The sequence below is a fragment of the Eschscholzia californica genome, unplaced genomic scaffold, assembly GCF_041429995.1.
Source record: "Eschscholzia californica isolate CP2 unplaced genomic scaffold, dmEscCali1.0.p SCAF_1, whole genome shotgun sequence".
NCBI lineage: Eukaryota > Viridiplantae > Streptophyta > Magnoliopsida > Ranunculales > Papaveraceae > Eschscholzia > Eschscholzia californica.
This window is the reverse complement of record NW_028238198.1, coordinates 28,593,633-28,611,065: the sequence shown is the minus strand read 5'-3', so window position 1 is coordinate 28,611,065 and position 17,433 is coordinate 28,593,633. Positions and strand designations below refer to the sequence as shown.

The following is a 17,433-nucleotide window of genomic DNA, read 5'->3' as shown; positions in this document are numbered from 1 at the left end:
TCTTGGCAAATTTTATCTTTCCCTAAAGTCTAGAGCAGCCAATGCTCTACACTATACACGACTTATCGGACACCAGAACTAAATGCTCTGATACCAACTGTGACGCCCCGTGTCCGAAAATAGACACGATCACGCCCCAGCAACAGACGAGACAAAAAAATCCGGCAGAGTCTCCTCTGTAAATCGAACCGGTCGTACCTGTAAAACCTGTCATGCAAACCATACATTTGCATATACAAGAAAAATAAACTAAAGCGGAAGCTAAACAAACTCAACTCAGCTTCGGGTCGAAACCCGAACCACATAACAAAATATAAAGGCCTCTTACACATCGATACAACTTATAAACAACTCTAAGTGTTATATATATACATATTCGAGTTCAGTCCTGCAATAACTACATAACTTTAAAATAATGGAAAGCCAATAAACGAAAATCAAAGAAAACGACGCAACACCTCTAGCCTCGTCAAACAAGATCACCGGCTGGAATACAACTCCGCCTCGAGGCTACGACAAAGCACCTGCACACTAACAACTGGTAGGGGGTCAAAATACTCACCGACACGAGTTATTCTGGTAGAAGACCAATCCAAAACCCATCACGTTTGTAAAAGTTCACTTTATAATTTCTAAACATCATGACAAAACGAGTTATCAATCAAGTTACTATATATGCTATATACAAAACCATTTTCCTTAATCTAGCAAGCAATAGCAGTGATTAGCTAGGCACCCATGGTGCGCTCCCAATAAGAGGAGAGTTCCTCAAGAGAACCTAGAGTGCGTTAGATAGTACCAGCCCATTTATGGCACTAGCTAATGCACTACGTCTCCTCGAGAAAGAAACTTACCCCTAGCCGGTAAGCCTCTCTCCCACTAAGGGACTCCGCAATCATTGAAGAGTTTACATCATGATACATATATACCTTAAGTATCTAAATACGTTTTTCTGATCACCGAGTTCGAATAAGAGAGCCGTCCTCCAATTACCATAGAAGGACCTGAACCTCATTCTCTTCGGTACCCTGTCATGCATCTAATGCGATCTTTTAAAATCAGTTTCATTCATTTATCAAAACCAATATTCATATTCGATTCATTATCTTATCAAACACGGAAGAGGAACAACCAAGAGTCATATCGCCACAAAGCAGAGGGATCCCAATGAATGTCACCTCCCAGGCGAGCGGTCAGGGTGTACGGCCCTGAGCCTCGAGCTGGAGGCACAAGCACCAATGGCCAGCAAGTGAAGCACTCTACTCCCACAACTCTCATGACTAGTGTCGCCCACCTCACCGGTCTCACACGGATCACAACCGTGTCGACATGTCATCCTACCCTCAATGGCTACGTGCCAGTAGGTTAACATAATCCGCAGTCGGGTACATACAAGAAAATCCCCAGTAGTTCACAATCATCGTAAAATCAGTTCGAAAACATTTCTCATATCGCATCAAAACATTTCAAGCATATTTCAGTTCCTCACATAAATCGAGTTTCATGCTACCTAAACTCTAGTTATAATGGCGCATATATAACTATAGAATCTAGCATATTCATTATCTATAAAACCATGTTGGATAAAGGATTCAGAACCCCTACCTCAGTCCTTGCATCATCAAAGACCTCCCGCCTACCAGACGACCTAATTCCTCCTCATTCGCATACTCTGAGACAAGGAAGAATGACCAAAAATCGAACAGAAACATTAGGTTCTTATACTAAGAACCTTCGCACAACAAAGCAATAACGTAAAGAAACAAAACATAAAAGTAAATTCGCGAACTCAAGAAGACTTCAAGTATAACCAAATCTTTATCGATCTTCTAACTTCATAGCCATGTCCATTTAGGGTCAATCATACACAATTTTAAAGGTACTCATATCCTTAGCATTTGGTTATTAAATATGTACCCTAAAACCCGAGAGATAGACATCCTCGAAAGTTACCACACATACACAACAACACCATAGATATCCCTAACAGCGCATTATGCACTATAACAATCACAACGCTCTTATCGTTGATCGGTTTCAATCCATTCTTAAGTCGCTGGAAAGCTTATATCCTTTATAATGTTTTACTATAAGGTGGTTTGTCCTAATTCAAATTAGAACCTCTCTGAAAAATACAAAACATACGCAGAAGTGCATCAGTTTCCCTGATCGTGCGCTGTATGTTAAAACGCTCATATCTCTCTCATCCGAACTCCGAATTATTCGTACTATACCTTTATGGAATCGTATCGAGATAAGCTACAATAATGGAGAAGACTCAAATAACATCCGATATCTCTATGACCATCTAAAATAGTAAAACAGTAGGCAGCTTTCAGGTTTGCTGAATAGCGCGTTGTTTAGTAAAACAGTCGTAACTCTCTCGTCCGATATCGGAACGACTTGTACTATACCATTATGGAAAGCTAAGATCCTAAGATACGACTCTCGTGTTTCGGGAAAGTCCGTCCAAGTAACATATAAAGCCCAGAAAGGCTCGGAGAGTAGACTAAATTCAGTCCCCGAATCGGCAATCGATCGATAAATTATATCAAATAATTTCGCTAAAGTTTACTTATATACCAAAATTACTTTATTCCCAACCATATAAACCCTAGAACTATATGAATCATAGAAATCCCCAAATTTCATAAACCTTAAACCCTAGAATTAAGAATTTTGACATTAAATCATCAAAACTACAATTACCAAATTGATTTTATTACTCTTACTCTACTTGTTCATGTTTTCATCCCAAACTAATAACAATTCGAAGTAGAAACAAGATTTCATTAACCCGATCCAAAAGAAATTCGATCTAGAGAGAGAAATAGAGTTTTACTTACCAAAATTAACGAACTAAGCTCAAATCAACTCATTGAAGCTTGAATTCAACAAAAAATCAGATTTCCCCTTGAAATCAACTTGAAATCTCCATAGAAATCGAATTTTCTTTCACCCAAACCCTAACCCTCAATTTCTGTCGAGCAAAAGAGGGATAAAAGGTCTGATTTTTCTTCTCTTATCCAATTCCACGAAATTTACAGTTAGATCCCTGAATTTGGCTGGATGGCAAATATAACCCCTAAATTGTCCTCTTTGCTGATTTGGCCCCTATTTTCACTTGACCTATTTGTCAAATAGTCCCTCAACTAACCTTATAAACACGGGATGTTACATGTTCACATCTAGATTCAGCACTAATATTGACCTTTGGATCTTTCCCCCTTCACTAAAACGTTAAACCAACATTTATGATTAAAAGAAAACCCCCAACTTAATTTCACACCAATTAAAGAATTAATACCCTCTCTTTATAACCCACTCTCACATAACATTTATGTTCATTGTTTTTTTATGTCTGCAACTTTTTATTTCTTCCATTAAAATCTATTGCCGTTTTTAATCCTTTCTCTCTTTCTAAAACTTTATTCATGTTTTTTTTATTGCTTTTTGATTATAAAGAATAAAAAACTTTTCGGGTATCTCTTCTTATTCACTTAATCTAGGATTTGTGATTGGTTCTCATCAACAAAAGATTGCGGTTTTGATAAGAAAGTTTGGGTTTTCTTTAATTTTTTAATTGAATGTGTTCTAATTTTTCATTTTTTGCTTGACTTTCAGGTTGGTCCAATTTTTTCATGGTGATTCTAGCAAAACCTAATTCAATTACTTTTGATGGTACTGTATGGAAATTTTCTTTGTTATTATTGTTTCATCCATCACAAAGGTCATCCCTATGTTCAAGTTAATTCTCCTTGGTTCCAACCAGTTTCATTTCGTGGATACATATTTTTCATTGTTGCTAATTTCTGTTATTCTCTTGCCGTTTCTACTCCTTTCTCTCTTTTGATAAATTTTCATGACTTATTTCACTAATTGTTTTATTCATCTTTTTCTTTTTTGTATAGTCTTTTTGTTATAAAGGATCAAAAAAATTTTGGTTATCTATTCTTTTTCACTAAATCTAGGGTTTGTGGTTGGTTCTCATCGACAAAAGATTGAGATTTGATAAGAAAGTCCGGGTTTTCTTGACTTTTTTTAATTGCTTAATTGAATGTGTTATAATTTTTCATTTTTGCTTGATTTTCAGGTTGACCCAATTATTTCAATTTTCTGAGATTCCATGGTGATTCTAGCAAAACCGAATTCAATTACTTTTGCTGGTATTGTATGGAAATTCTCTTTGTTATTACAGTTTCATCCATCACAAATCATCCGTATGTTCAAGTTAATTCTCTTTGGGATACAAATTGTTCATTGTTGGTAATTTCTGATATTCTCTTTATGTTTCTACTCCTTTGTCTCTTTCTAAAAAATTTCAAGACTTAGTTCTCTAATTGTTTTATTCATCTTTTTCTTTTTGTATTGCTTTTTGGTTGTAAAAAATCAAAGACAGTTTGAGTATCTCTTCTTTTTCATTTAATCTAGGGTTTGTGATTGGTTCTCAACAACAAAAGATTGGGGCTTTGGTAAGCAAGTTTGGGTTTTCTTAACTTTTGTTTAATTTCTTAATTAAATCCGTTCTAATTGTTTTTATTTTTGCTTGATTTTCAGGTTGATCCAGTCGATTCAATTTTCGGAGATCCATGGTGATTCTAGCAAAATCCAATTCAATTACTTTTGCTGACACGGTATGGAAATTCTCTTTGTTATTACTGTTTCATCCATCACAAAGGTCATGTATATGTTCAAGTAAATTCTCTTTGGTTCCAAGTTTACTTGATCCCTTGATATTTCTGTCGAAGTTAGTTTAACCTAAATTGATTATAGTGTCGTTGATTTTGTTATGCATTTCATAAAAAATTTGTTGTGTGAGCTCTAATTCTTCGAAAAAATTCCTCAATTAATCCATTCGTACTTACCAAAGTACTCAAATTTCTTATTTGCTTTATGTTCGAAAAGATGCAAACCGTGTCATTGCCAAAAATCTTTTAGACAACAGGAGATCAAATTGAAAAAAAGTGAAGTCGTATCATCTACGTCTTATTAAAAATGTGAATGTCATTGTCAATGTCAAAAAAATGTTAAAGAAAGAAATCCGAAGAAGTTAAAATAGTTGGTTTGGTAAGGACTTGATTACAAATTATTTTTTGCAAAATGTATAACGGTTGCAACCAATTATAAGTTTTCAATAAATTTTAATTTTTTTTTCTATAGTTTGCTTTTAGAGATTTACATTCTCAAACATATGGTTTCATTTGTTCCTGTTAAGTGGAGATGAAATATTTGTGATAATGAAAGGTCTATTTTTGCAGATAAAAGGTCATTCATTTTGATAATTGGTGATCGACGACTTTATTATCTATAAAGTACTTAGCGGAAGCTCCCGTGCCGGAGGCACGGGATATACCTAGTTATATATAATTTACGAAACTGTACATGTAGTTTATAATACAATATATGATTTTTTTTTTTCTTTAATGTATGTGTATTTATGTGTGTAGATTTGATATACCAGATGAAATTTCAAAGAGAATCATCAAATCAAAGTGAGTCAACGAAACTAGTGGAGAGTACATGGATGGGCACCATTTTTGAACCAAAGAAGATTTTGTACTTTCTTTTGTAACAGAATGTAAAGGATGTGTAATGTAAAAGAAATTATGTGTAATTTATTGAACAAGACCTACATACATTTGATAAATTATGTTGTATAGTTGACAAATGATGGTTTCCTCGTCATAAATAATAAATAATTTACGTATTTGTTTCATAATTTGTATTCTATGTGTATTTATGTATGAGTAAAAACGAAAACATATGTTGCTTTAATGTTTCCAGAAAAATATACTATTTCCAAATCTGAAAGTTAAGTGAGAGAAAATGATATATATGTTTTGTATATTAACCCCCAAATCACGCAAACAGAAGGGAAAACGATGACTGGGACAAACATCCTTATTTAATAAGGGATATTGTCTAGAAACCCTTCTTAAAATATAAAATATAGTCCTTCGTAGAATTATAATTACCTATTTAAAAAATCATTCTTAGAAATAAAATAAATAATTTGAGAAAAAATGAAACAAAAGATATTGCAAGGATTAAAAAAGAAATCTCTCTCATAAAATAACTAATCTAAGAAAAAAAAATCTTTAAAAAAAATACTGAAAGTTGTCAAATTTGATTGATACAATTGTTCGTGCCCTAGGGCACGAGATATGTCTAGAAACCTTCTCTAAATTTATTATATGGTCTTTCTTAGAAACAAAATAACCTTTAAAAAAAATACTCCTAACCCATATAAAGGAAAGAAAAGGAAAAAAAAGAAATTAAAATTTATAAATTTGCGTTTCAGAGAGCAAAGATACGGCTTCCTATAGACTATAATAGTTGCCCCTTTTTAACTGTGTTTGAAAAGTTGTGATATATCCGTATTAATTTATTTGTTGGTCTTTCAATTCAGTTGTTAAGCTTAGAGTTTGATGATTTTATCCGTATTAATTAGTTATTATTCTATTGAGAGGGAGAGAGAGAGAAACTTCAATTTCTTTTTTTAACTCTTGAAATTTATTTTGTTTCTTTATTTCTTAAATTAGTTATTTTATTTCTAAGAAGGAAACGATTATTGTTTTTTAAATAGGTAACTTTATTTCTACGAAGGACTACATTTTAAATTTTGAGAAGGACTTCTAGACAATATCCTTTATTAAAAAAGGATGTTTGTCCCAGTCATCGTTTTCCCTTCTGTTTTGTTATATATATTTATTGTAACGTGTTTTGGAAATCATGTTTAATTTGAGCAGTGTATATTAATTGCAACGCGTTTTGGAAAGGCCGCGAAAAACTCATGAACATAAAGACCTTGATCAATAAGATTTGACGAATGAGACGTATTCATTTTGGATCCAAAAATTTAAGTTTTTGTCTTTTGTCTCGTAATCTTCATCTCCTCGTCTTTCTCTCTTCGAATCTCACGTTGCTCTCTCCCATTGTCTGTCTCTCTCTCTCTCTCTCTCTCTCTCTCTCTCTCTCTCTCGCATTCTCACGATCTCTCTTTGTCCCTCTCCCTCTCCCATTATTCTCTCTCTATCTCCTACCAAACACCTAAATAAATATATCTCTAAAAGATCAAAAATGGGTTTCATCGTAAAATCCTAGATGGAGAGTCTTAGCTAATCATGGTCGAGATTTAAATAAATATGAATAATAAAAGAGAATGGAAGAAAACTTAACTTTTTCGCTATTTTCAAACCAAACAGGGCCTTATATAATTTACGAAACTGTACATCTAGTTTATAATACAATATATGATTTTTTTTTTCTTTAATGTATGTGTATTTATGTGTGTAGATTTGATATACCAGATGAAATTTCAAAGAGAATCATCAAATCAAAGTGAGTCAACGAAACTAGTGGAAAGTACATGGATGGGCACCATTTTTTAACCAAAGAAGATTTTGTACTTTTTTTTGTAACAGAATGTAAAGGATGTGTAATGTAAAAGAAATTATGTATAATTTATTGAACAAGACCTACATACATTTGATAAATTATGTTGTATACTTGACAAATGATGGTTTCCTCGTCATAAATAATAAATAATTTACGTATTTGTTTCATAATTTGTATTCTATGTGTATTTATGTATGAGTAAAAACGAAAACATATGTTGCTTTAATGTTTCCAGAAAAATATACTATTTCCAAATCTGAAAGTTAAGTGAGAGAAAATGATATATATGTTTTGTATATTAACCCCCAAATCACGCTAAATTGATCCTAGAAAATATACTATTTCCAAATCTAAAAGTTAAGTGAGAGAAAATTGATTTGAATCGAAAAAAATTTACATAGTAAGAGAGAGAAAATTGATTTGGTTTCCAAATCTGTAAAGAAAGAGAAAGTTGATTTGGTTACAATTTTTTTTTTGAATTGATTTGGAAATAGATTTGCTTTCCAAAACGGTTAAAAGATAGAGAAAAATCAATTTCGGATTTATACGTTAGCTGCTTTAAATCCCCTAAATCACGACCACATTAGAAACATTCCAAATTCACCCTGGAAAATTAAAAATCCCGTGATTTTTGTAGGAGGGACATGGACGGTAGTTATCTCATAAAGAATGGGTTATTATGTCCATAATGTGAAAGGACTAAATATCTATGTTTTGGGAAGATTGGATCATAAACCTTTTTTGAATATTATTTTGGTCTATATACCCACGGACCCTATATTTTATTGAGAGAGATTTTTATTAGTTATTATTTTTTTGTATTATCTTTTGTTTCTTTTCTCTTAAATTAGTTATTATTTTATTGATAGAAAGAGATTTTAATTTCTTCTTTTAACCCTTGAAATTTATTTTGTTTCTTTTTTCGTAAATTAGTTATTTTATTTTTAAGAAGGAATGGATTATTGTATTTTAAATAGGTAACTTTATTTCTACGAAGGACTATATTTTAAATCTTGAGAAGGGCTTCTAGACAATTACCTTTATTGAAAAAGGATGTTTGTCCCAGTCATCGTTTTCCCTTCTGTTTTATTATATAGATGTCAATTTGCGAAGCCTAGTTAAGTATTTTTTTTTTGTTGAACACCTAGTTAAGTAAGTTATTGCAACAAAAAGAAAGAGAAGAAATTAAGTAAGTTACGATTTTTTTTCAAACTCTAGACTGTACCTTTTTTTAGCATAATTCCAATAGAAGTCTTTCCTTTTTTGTCTTCAATCTCTCAATTTTTTTCTCCCACTCGTTTTCTTCTATTTCTCATTGATTTATTTTTCCCTTTTTTTTCATTTACTCTAATTTTTTTACCTCGAGTTCTAATTATATTTATTTGTTTTTTATTAGTCATATATTAATGTACTTTTTTTTTGAAAGGTATATTAATGTACTTTCTTATTTCTTTGAATACTATTTTATTTGATATAACAAATAAATCAGATAGTTATTAGTATGTTATAATGCTACATTGTATTCTTATAGTTTCGATTTTTTTTCATATAATTAAGATTTTAAGATACCTTAAATTTGTAATATAATATTAATAAGTGTATTTTCGATTTATCTGTAAAGGCTATTTAATAGTAATGTATTTAGCTTATTCTACTCAAATTTAAAGTTGTAACGGGATGCATGTACCATCCGGACATTTATATAGAATTAAAACGAAAGTATTGACTTATGGTTCGTTTTTATGAAGCTTTGTGACAAAATTTGTCATGATGAGAGAGATCAATAAACATTTTCTACTAGTGTATAAGGAGCCCCATATTTATACCCAATTTCGGCCTTGCCGAATTGCATCTTTGTTTTTAGGACCTATCCTATTTACACTAGGGCAATTTTCTATATAGGTCAAAATAATATTAAAAATAAGTAAAAAAAAGCATGAAACATTTGAAAATTATTACTTAGGTAAAAAAGTATACAAATACTAAAATACCCTTTTTTGTCATTTTTTGTAACTAAATTATTTTATTTTTCTTTAAACTTTAATTCGATATAACTTTTGTTTGGGATGTCAGATTTCTATAATAATTATGTATTTAGAAATGATTTTTCTTTAGCTTTCCAATGAGATCCACTTTCAATATTTTTTTTCCAAAAAAAAAAAACAGAATAAAATATCATTTTTTTCCTTGCGTTTTTTCTGCAAACATGTGTTTGCAACAATTTGTTCTGCAAACAAGTATTTGCAAACATGTGTTTGCAACAGTCAGTTCTGCAAACATGTGTTTGCATAATGTAAACTGCAAACTGTGTTTTGCAAAATATAGATTGCATATTTGCAAGCTGTGCAGAATATAATATTAAGTTGCATATCTTGCAAACACGATTAGCAAATTGAGAATATAAACTAAGAGTGTGTCTACGAAATTTTCAGTTTGGAATTGATTTCATCATATAAAACTCATGAAGAAATTGTATGGTCGACCTTAAGATCAAACCTTCAAAATTCTTGTTGATGACATTGACATACATAATGCTTTAACATATAGAACCTCCATATCCTTTACACATAATCTAGTCATGGCAGTAGACAAGATTAGTTCAGTCTTGCTAATTTCGGTTGTAATGGCTCTTGTGGTTGTAACACTAATGAGTCATTTTGCCAATGCTAGCACTCTCACTTCTTCGAGTGGACCACAAAAGCGGTTTACAATCATTGTGGATGTTTCGACATTAACTACCATGGAAGAGTATATTTATCGAGTGTTAAGTTGGTTGATTCAATTTAACCATTTAACCAAATCGTCCGTATGCACATAGTAAGCAGTCCAAGAAAGAGGATCCTTATGAGACAATTCATCAAACAATTTCTGGGCATGTTCAATTTCTCCACATTTCACATACGCAACTGTCCATTTTCTTCTACAAGCCATGTATTACTACAAATTACTAATATTAAATTGTTCATATGTATTACTACAAGCTATGTATTTCACATACTCAACTGTTGAAGGTAATGAATTTGAAGGAAACTTCTTCGTCGCCATTATTTGTCGGAGAAATTGTATGATTTGTCGGAATAGCTACTGGAGAAGATGAGGCTATTGTTGGTTCTATAGGTGTTTTTTTTCGGACGATGAATACAAAAAAGAATTTCGTTTGTTCATGTTTTCAAACAATGAAGCATGGTTATACACGACCGAATATATAGAACCGAGTTTTTGTTACTTTAAAATCCATAAACACCGTTTCCGAAACCTTGATTTTTTATAACTCCGACAAAGAGAAGAATGTTTTGATGAAGGAACATTGGAAGAGATCATGGCTTTGATTTCTGCTCTTGACGAAGCCAGTGATGAAGAAAGAGACAGGAGGCGACTGAGCAAAGGAGAAGAAGAAGATGGGTGGAAAAAGGATGAAAAACCCCTAAATTAGTTTAACATATGGATGAGTATATTTAGAATGAAAAAAAATCTAAAATGACCTTAATGACAATTACTGATATTATTTTAAACCTAAATAACAATTACCAATAATAAAGTTGACAACTTTGGTTATTTAAAAATGTTGTTGTTTTTTTTTAGCTATTATGTATTTTATATTGACTTAAATAGCCATTTTCCTCCCTTTACCCTGTGCTTGGAAAAATAGTGTGAGTGGGAAAGTGGAAGTGGCGCGTCAACTTCCCTTCCCATATTTTGATTTTTTGTTGAAACAATCCCATATTTTGGTTAATCTCTACTTTTCTCATACTCATAATGGAGAGTTCTAAATACACCCTTTCTTTAGAAGCCAATGTCTATCAAAGGATAAAAAACACAACAACGCAGGTTCTATATTTCATCAAAAGAAAAACAACGCAGGTTCTACAAAGTTGAGAGAAAAGAGAAAACACATTTCAAAAACTTGGTTTTCATTTTCATCAAGTTAATTACTACCATGGCAAATTCACAAACCATTTCTCTACTATTCATTTTTATTTTATCCTCTCAACTTCAACTATTCTCAACGAGATCCAATGCACAATCATGTGATAATTCTACGTGGATTTCGAAAATTCCACTGCGTTATAATCCGAAGACGAAAATCACCGTTGATTTAGGTGGATGCGGGATGTTTAATTCTATTCAACAAGCTATCGACCATATACACCCAATGAATCCCAACATGACGTTAGTTATGATCAACTCAGGAACTTATAGGTATGATTTTATTTTCCATCAATAAATTTAAGCATGTTGATATTATGTTCATGGAAGTGTTTTTAAGTTCATAATTTTGTGTTTACAATTCGCCCAAAAATGTTTTGAACTTAATTACATTGAGTTTTGCATGTAGAGCGAAATTCCATTTGTACGCAAATCGAACAAATGTAATCTTCGAAGGGAAAGGGTCTTCTACCACTTTGATTGATTGGAACGGAAATTCATTTAATAGTTGGTTGGTTGGACTATTTGGTCTAAATTTCATCGCATTTGATATTAGTTTCAAGGTATGTTCTTTTTTTTTTAATCACACATATGATTTTCTCAAGTTTTTCTTCTTTGGATGATTTTTTTTCTTTTATAATTTCTAAAGGCATCTAATTCTATTTAAAAAGTCTACCTTTTTGTTCTTACTCATTTTATGAAGATCTCTCTTCAATTAAAAATTTGAAATCTTTTTTAAAAGTTTGTTTCAAGAAAATTTTGGAAAACTTTCTGTTTGATTGTACGTGGGTTTTTCTTAATGTACTTGTATGTGTGTTTTTTTAACAGAAATGATGCTATGCCCGGTGCCAGTTCTGGGCGAAACCCGGCGTGCTGACGTGGCGATGTCACCTGGCATAGCATCTCACGTGTAAACTTTTTTTAGGAGGAAATTTCAGATATAATCTTGAATTTTTTGGTATATGGCCCAAAAAATAGGCCCTATTAAGACTTTTAGTCCTCTCTAATCCCATAAAGGGTATAAAAACCAAAATATTATTACAAATAGATATCTAGTCCTTTTGGTTCAATCTAGAGAGAAAACACAAATCCCTATAATAACTATACAATATTAATACCTAGACTAACCTTTCTTAAATATTAAAACAGCTATAAGCTCAAAATCACCAAATATATTTTCCCTTTATATCTCCCTTTTTCTCTCCAATCACGTTTTTATATTAAGCAACCGTAATCTTCTCATTATCAGTAAGTTTTGTAACCGAAATCTTATTTTCTCTACTCATTTATCTCTCTCTCTGAAGGAGTTGAAGGAGATGTCCTTCGACCAAGGTGACAATGCGAACAATTTGTCGGATAGGACAATTGATGTGGAAGATCATCAAGTCCGATTGATTTAGGGATCGTAGAGTTGTAGCTAGAGACCAACTACGATCGTCGAATTACGAAGTAATTCGCGGCTAACTTCGATCGGATCCTACAACGGGTTACACATAAGAGTGACAAATTGATCTAGGATATGACTAGTGGGAGTGAGATATAATCATGGGAGTGTCCCATAAACATATCTCATAGGCCTAAAAAGGAATTAGGCAAAGATAGTACAAAAAGGCCAAAAGCAGGGTTTTTGGGCCTAGGCCGATTCGGGCACTTTTAGGGCTCGGATTGGGCTGATTTTTGGAGGGACGTTTCCTTATGTTATGAACATTAAATCTGCCAATTTTGGCTGGGTTTGGACGTCATCTCCTTAGGGAATTGAGAAAATACCAATAGTTGCTATTTTCGACTATTTCCCTAAATCTTATTCTAAAGGGTGTTTTGGGAAACCTAAAAGGAGGTGGATTCTTATTAGGGTTCTATATAAACACTCTTAGGGCAGAGAATAAGGTGTGGAATTTCTCTCTAAGCTTTCTTACTCTACCACATCAAGTAGAGAGGAGAAAGTGAGCTAATTCCCATTAACTATCTATCTAGTCAAGCAAGAAGAAGGTCTTCTTATTATCCAACCACCATTGGTGTGCTAGCTATACAACAAGGTGGGAGATCAAATTGATTGCTCGTGTCCCAAGTAGAGGAGCTACACTTGAAGCTCTTGGTCTTCTTCAATCAATTCAACTAGTTTGAGGGAAAAGCGATTAAGGTAATCCACTATCTCCATTAGATTAATTACTAGTTTTGCATGTGATCCTGGGAATACTAGTGTAGACATTAGATGTCATATTTCCGCTATAAACACTAGTAGAAGGGTATAAAACCCTACAGTGGCGTCAGAGCCTCTTGCTATTAACTAGTTTTTGCTAAGAATCGAACTAGTTCATATTAGATATAATTGATAGTTTGATAAATTGAGTTTATAAAAATATTTTAAAAGTGTTTTAAAACTATTTAAACTCACAATTTGATAATATTGAATGGGATTCAATGAATTTCAAATTAAGAATCAAATTGATGATTAAAAGTGTTTTAAAACTCAATTAGATTGAATTTCGGACTAATCCATGCTTGATTAAGTTGATAGTTATGTTTAAAAGAGTTTTAAACATAAGAAATTGATTGATTTTGAATGGGATTCAAGAATTTTTCAAATAGATTTCAAAATTGTTCTTTGAAAAAGTTTTCAAAAACCTAGACTTTGATCCAAAATTGGTTTGATTAAGAGTTGTTTTCAAGTTTTGGAAACTTTTGAAAAACAAAAATTTTTGGAATTTTAGAAGTGTTCTAAAAAGAAGTGTTTTGAGTTTTGGGAAACTCTCAAAACAAAATTTGGAAATTTTAAAAGTTTCTACAAGTTTTGTAAAAATTTTAGAAGTGTTCTAAAAGATTTCAAAATTTTAAGAAAAGTTTTAAATTTGGAAAATAGCAACTTAGAGTTGCAAAAGAAAAAAATTTTTGGAAACTAGGGTTTTGAAAAACCCTAGTGTCCGGCCAGGAAGCTTCCTGGCCGGACCGGGAGCTCCTGGATGCGTCCTCTGGACGCATCCAGAGCAGCTGCTGAGACGCGTCTAGGACGCGACCAGCAGCTGCGACAGAAGCTTCTGGACGCGTCTTGAAGACGCGTCCAGAGCAGCTGTTGGGACGCGTCTTGGAGACGCGACCAGCAGCTGCGGAGGGAGCTTCCTGGACGCGTCTAGGACGCGTCCAGAGCACTCGACCAGACGCGTCTTGGAGACGCGTCTGGGAGGTTCTGGGTGTCTCGGACTAGTCCGAGACACCTAGTGCTGGTCCGGTCCAGCATCAGACACGTCTAGGACGCGTCTGGTACATGGACTAGCGTCCTGGCTCCGGCCAGGACGAGACCAGGCCTTGATAGGCTTCGGCCAGGACATGCCGGCCTATGGGCCGTGCTATGTCCGGACCTTGTCCGAGCCCTTTTCTGGGCTTGGGCCGGGACTTGTCTAGGACTTGTCCCGGGCTTTTTCGAGGCTTTTCGGACCATAAAAAGGAACCATCATTCGAGTGGGAGTTTTTGCCAAAATTTCTTCCGATTCCAACCAAATAATTCCAAAATCAATCCGGGCCATCCAGAAGGCCAAAACGGATTTCTCTTTAAATTGATTTATGAAATCATTAAGAATCGAACCAATGTTTTTCCGAAATTGACCCGGGCTTTCAAAACCCGAAACGGAGTTTTTCTTAAAGATGATTTTAGAAATCATAAAAGATAAAACCGGAACGCACCACTAGTTGAATTCTTCGAATTTAGACTTAAGGTCCGTAATGTGACATGTGATGTCAACAAAAGTATCTCCCAAGATAATCATGCATATATAATTCTTAGCCTTGATATATTATATGATTGCATGTGATGTGAATGCGGGAAACTAGTATGGCCATAGATTTATATCTTTATTCTTGTTTTAAGCACGGATGGGTGCATGCTTTGTAATTAATTTTAATTTCAAGTTTATACGATCTGCGAATCGTTAGAGTCTTGTAATTAGAGTTTAGGGTCAATGAGTCCATTGAAGAAAACTCAAGGATGGAATCCAAAGGCGAGTGGGAGAAATCAATGGAGGTTCAAGGATGGAGATCTAGACGAACCAAAAGGCGAAACAAGAAGAAAACCAAAGGAGATTAGATCTTCTAGGTTAGGGGCCATACTAGGATCCATGTCTGCTTGATTTACTTTCTCGCGCGCATTTACTTACTTATTTACGCTTTATGTCGTGGATGTTAGTTAGGCTAAATAGTTCACTATAACAAACGCCAGACTAGCGTAAAAGTCCCCAAAAGTAATCTTGAGTAATCGCCTATCCAGATTAAGACACTCGTTGCGCCCTTGTTCGAGGAAGGTGGGTCGGCCTTCGCAGAGTACCTCCTCTACCTTGGGACAATGCGGGTAGGTCTATAGAAGAGGCCTACACGTCTAAATGGTTCTACTCAACGAGATCAGCAAGAGAGTCTTGGATACTCGAGGCAAAAGGATAGATTAGTCATTCATTAATGAAATCTATCAACCAAGAGTCATAAGGTATGATCAGTGAAGTAGTTCACTCACCCGGAACGACGGAGTCAAAGGGTAGGGCCTTCGTCCGCTTTACTCCGAAGAACTGGGGTCTTGGAATCACTTATTCAATCGGGGACGATTTTTATTGAATAATGTGGGAAAACTAAGTTTTTCAAAATGATAACGAGTTTAAAACTTTGCCATTTCTTTTATGTAGATGACAAAAGATATTTTCAACTTCCGCTCACTTCTCGACAAGGAGAAGCTAAATGAGCACAACTTCCTTGACTGGGAGAGGAACCTGGGAATAGTTCTCAGGATGGAAGGAAAGCAACATGTACTAGAAACTCCAATTCCTGTATTGGATGATAATTCGACTAAAGAAGAGATAGATGAAGAAAGGAGTGTGCGGAAAAAGGCAGAGCCTGTAACTTGCTTAATGCTAGCAACCATGGAACCGACTCTGCAAGAGCAGTTCATAGACATGGATGCTTACTCCATGATGCGACAACTTCGGGAAATGTTCCAGAAACAGTCGAGATTGGAGAGGTTTGAAACCTCTAAAGCAATTATGGACATGCGCCTTGAAAAGGGAAAACCAGTTGGGCCTCATGTTCGTCAAATGATCAGGCTCATGGGCAAGCTGGCTAAACTAGGTTTCCCTTATAGCCAACAGACGGCTACCGACACTATCCTTCACTCCCTCCATAGTGGTTTTAATCAGTTTAAGATGAACTACAACATGAATGGATGGGATAAAACGTTGGAGGAACTTCATTCTATGCTTCTAACAGCCGAAAAGGACGTCGCTATAGTGGAGACTAAGAAGGACGTTCTTATGGTACAAAAGGACAAAGGGTTCAAGAAAGGTGGAAAACAGAAGAAGAAAACCGCGTCAAAAGGAAAAGGCAAACGAGTTGCCAAACCTAAAGACAAAGGTCCTCCTCCTGACACCAAATGTTTCTACTGTGATGGCAAAGGCCACTGGAAAAGAAACTGCCCTAAGTTCTTGGAGGACAAAAGGAATGGAACAGTGGCTTCCAATTCAGGTATAAACAGTTAACTTATCAAATACTGTAAAATTCCCAAACCTAGGTATATGATACCTAAAATTGCCCTATCATTGTGAATGTACAGGCGCAGCTGGGAACTGAGTATTTGGCTAAAGAAGACAAGATCCAAGAGGGAGCAGAAGCCTCGACTGCTAAGGATGCTGAAAGGGATCGAAGTCTACTTTAGGCACTATTCTAGATTAATAGTTTTTCTAGTTTTTTAACATCATCTCTGTACTAAGTATTACGGAGAATCAATAAAGAACTTTATTTCTAAATTGGGATGTTAATAAGTGCTAGATTTAACAAACTATACCAAAAGATTCTAAACTTGGTCAAAAACCTATAAGATAGGTTCATCGGAAAGGGATGAGGACAACAGGTCCACTATAACCAAAACATGAATCAAACTGACAAGAAAGAAAGTCTTGAGTCAGAAACAGAAATTGATCTTCAAACGTACTTCTAACCTATCCATATTTGGAGTGTCCAAAAGGATTAAGATGAAGAACACGAATCAAACTCTATCCTCCAAAATCCATTAGTCTAGACATAGCTTCTCACAAAACTACCAAAGTCCGTCTAAGCTTGTAAAGGCATTACAAAATT

General features: G+C 34.1%; 1 protein-coding gene and 1 long non-coding RNA gene across 4 annotated transcripts in view; one reads left to right on the top strand and one right to left on the bottom strand.

The window, feature by feature from the left end:
* Nucleotides 1-3,022, bottom strand: part of LOC147565789 (uncharacterized) — a 43,157-nt gene extending 40,135 nt beyond the window's left edge. For all 3 annotated transcript variants that reach the window (XR_015230284.1, XR_015230286.1, XR_015230285.1), the window contains exons 1-3: nucleotides 2,847-3,022; nucleotides 1,606-1,672; nucleotides 459-538 (exon numbers count right to left, since the gene is read on the bottom strand). This is a non-coding gene — a long non-coding RNA (uncharacterized LOC147565789). The remainder of the gene's footprint in view (nucleotides 1-458; nucleotides 539-1,605; nucleotides 1,673-2,846) is intronic.
* Nucleotides 3,023-13,214: 10,192 nt separating this feature from the next.
* LOC147565788 (uncharacterized) lies at nucleotides 13,215-17,102 on the top strand. The gene is made up of 3 exons (XM_086668031.1): nucleotides 13,215-13,465; nucleotides 15,990-16,821; nucleotides 16,910-17,102. The coding sequence occupies exons 2-3, from the start codon at nucleotides 15,990-15,992 to the stop codon at nucleotides 16,924-16,926; spliced, it is 849 nt and encodes a 282-aa protein (XP_086524157.1). The 5' UTR covers nucleotides 13,215-13,465; the 3' UTR covers nucleotides 16,927-17,102.
* The last annotated feature ends 331 nt before the right edge of the window (nucleotides 17,103-17,433 follow it).

Coding starts and splice junctions, on each gene's coding strand:
- LOC147565788 (XM_086668031.1), top strand. CDS start 15,990: ATGACAAAAGATATTTTCAACTTCCGCTCACTTCTCGACAAGGAGAAG.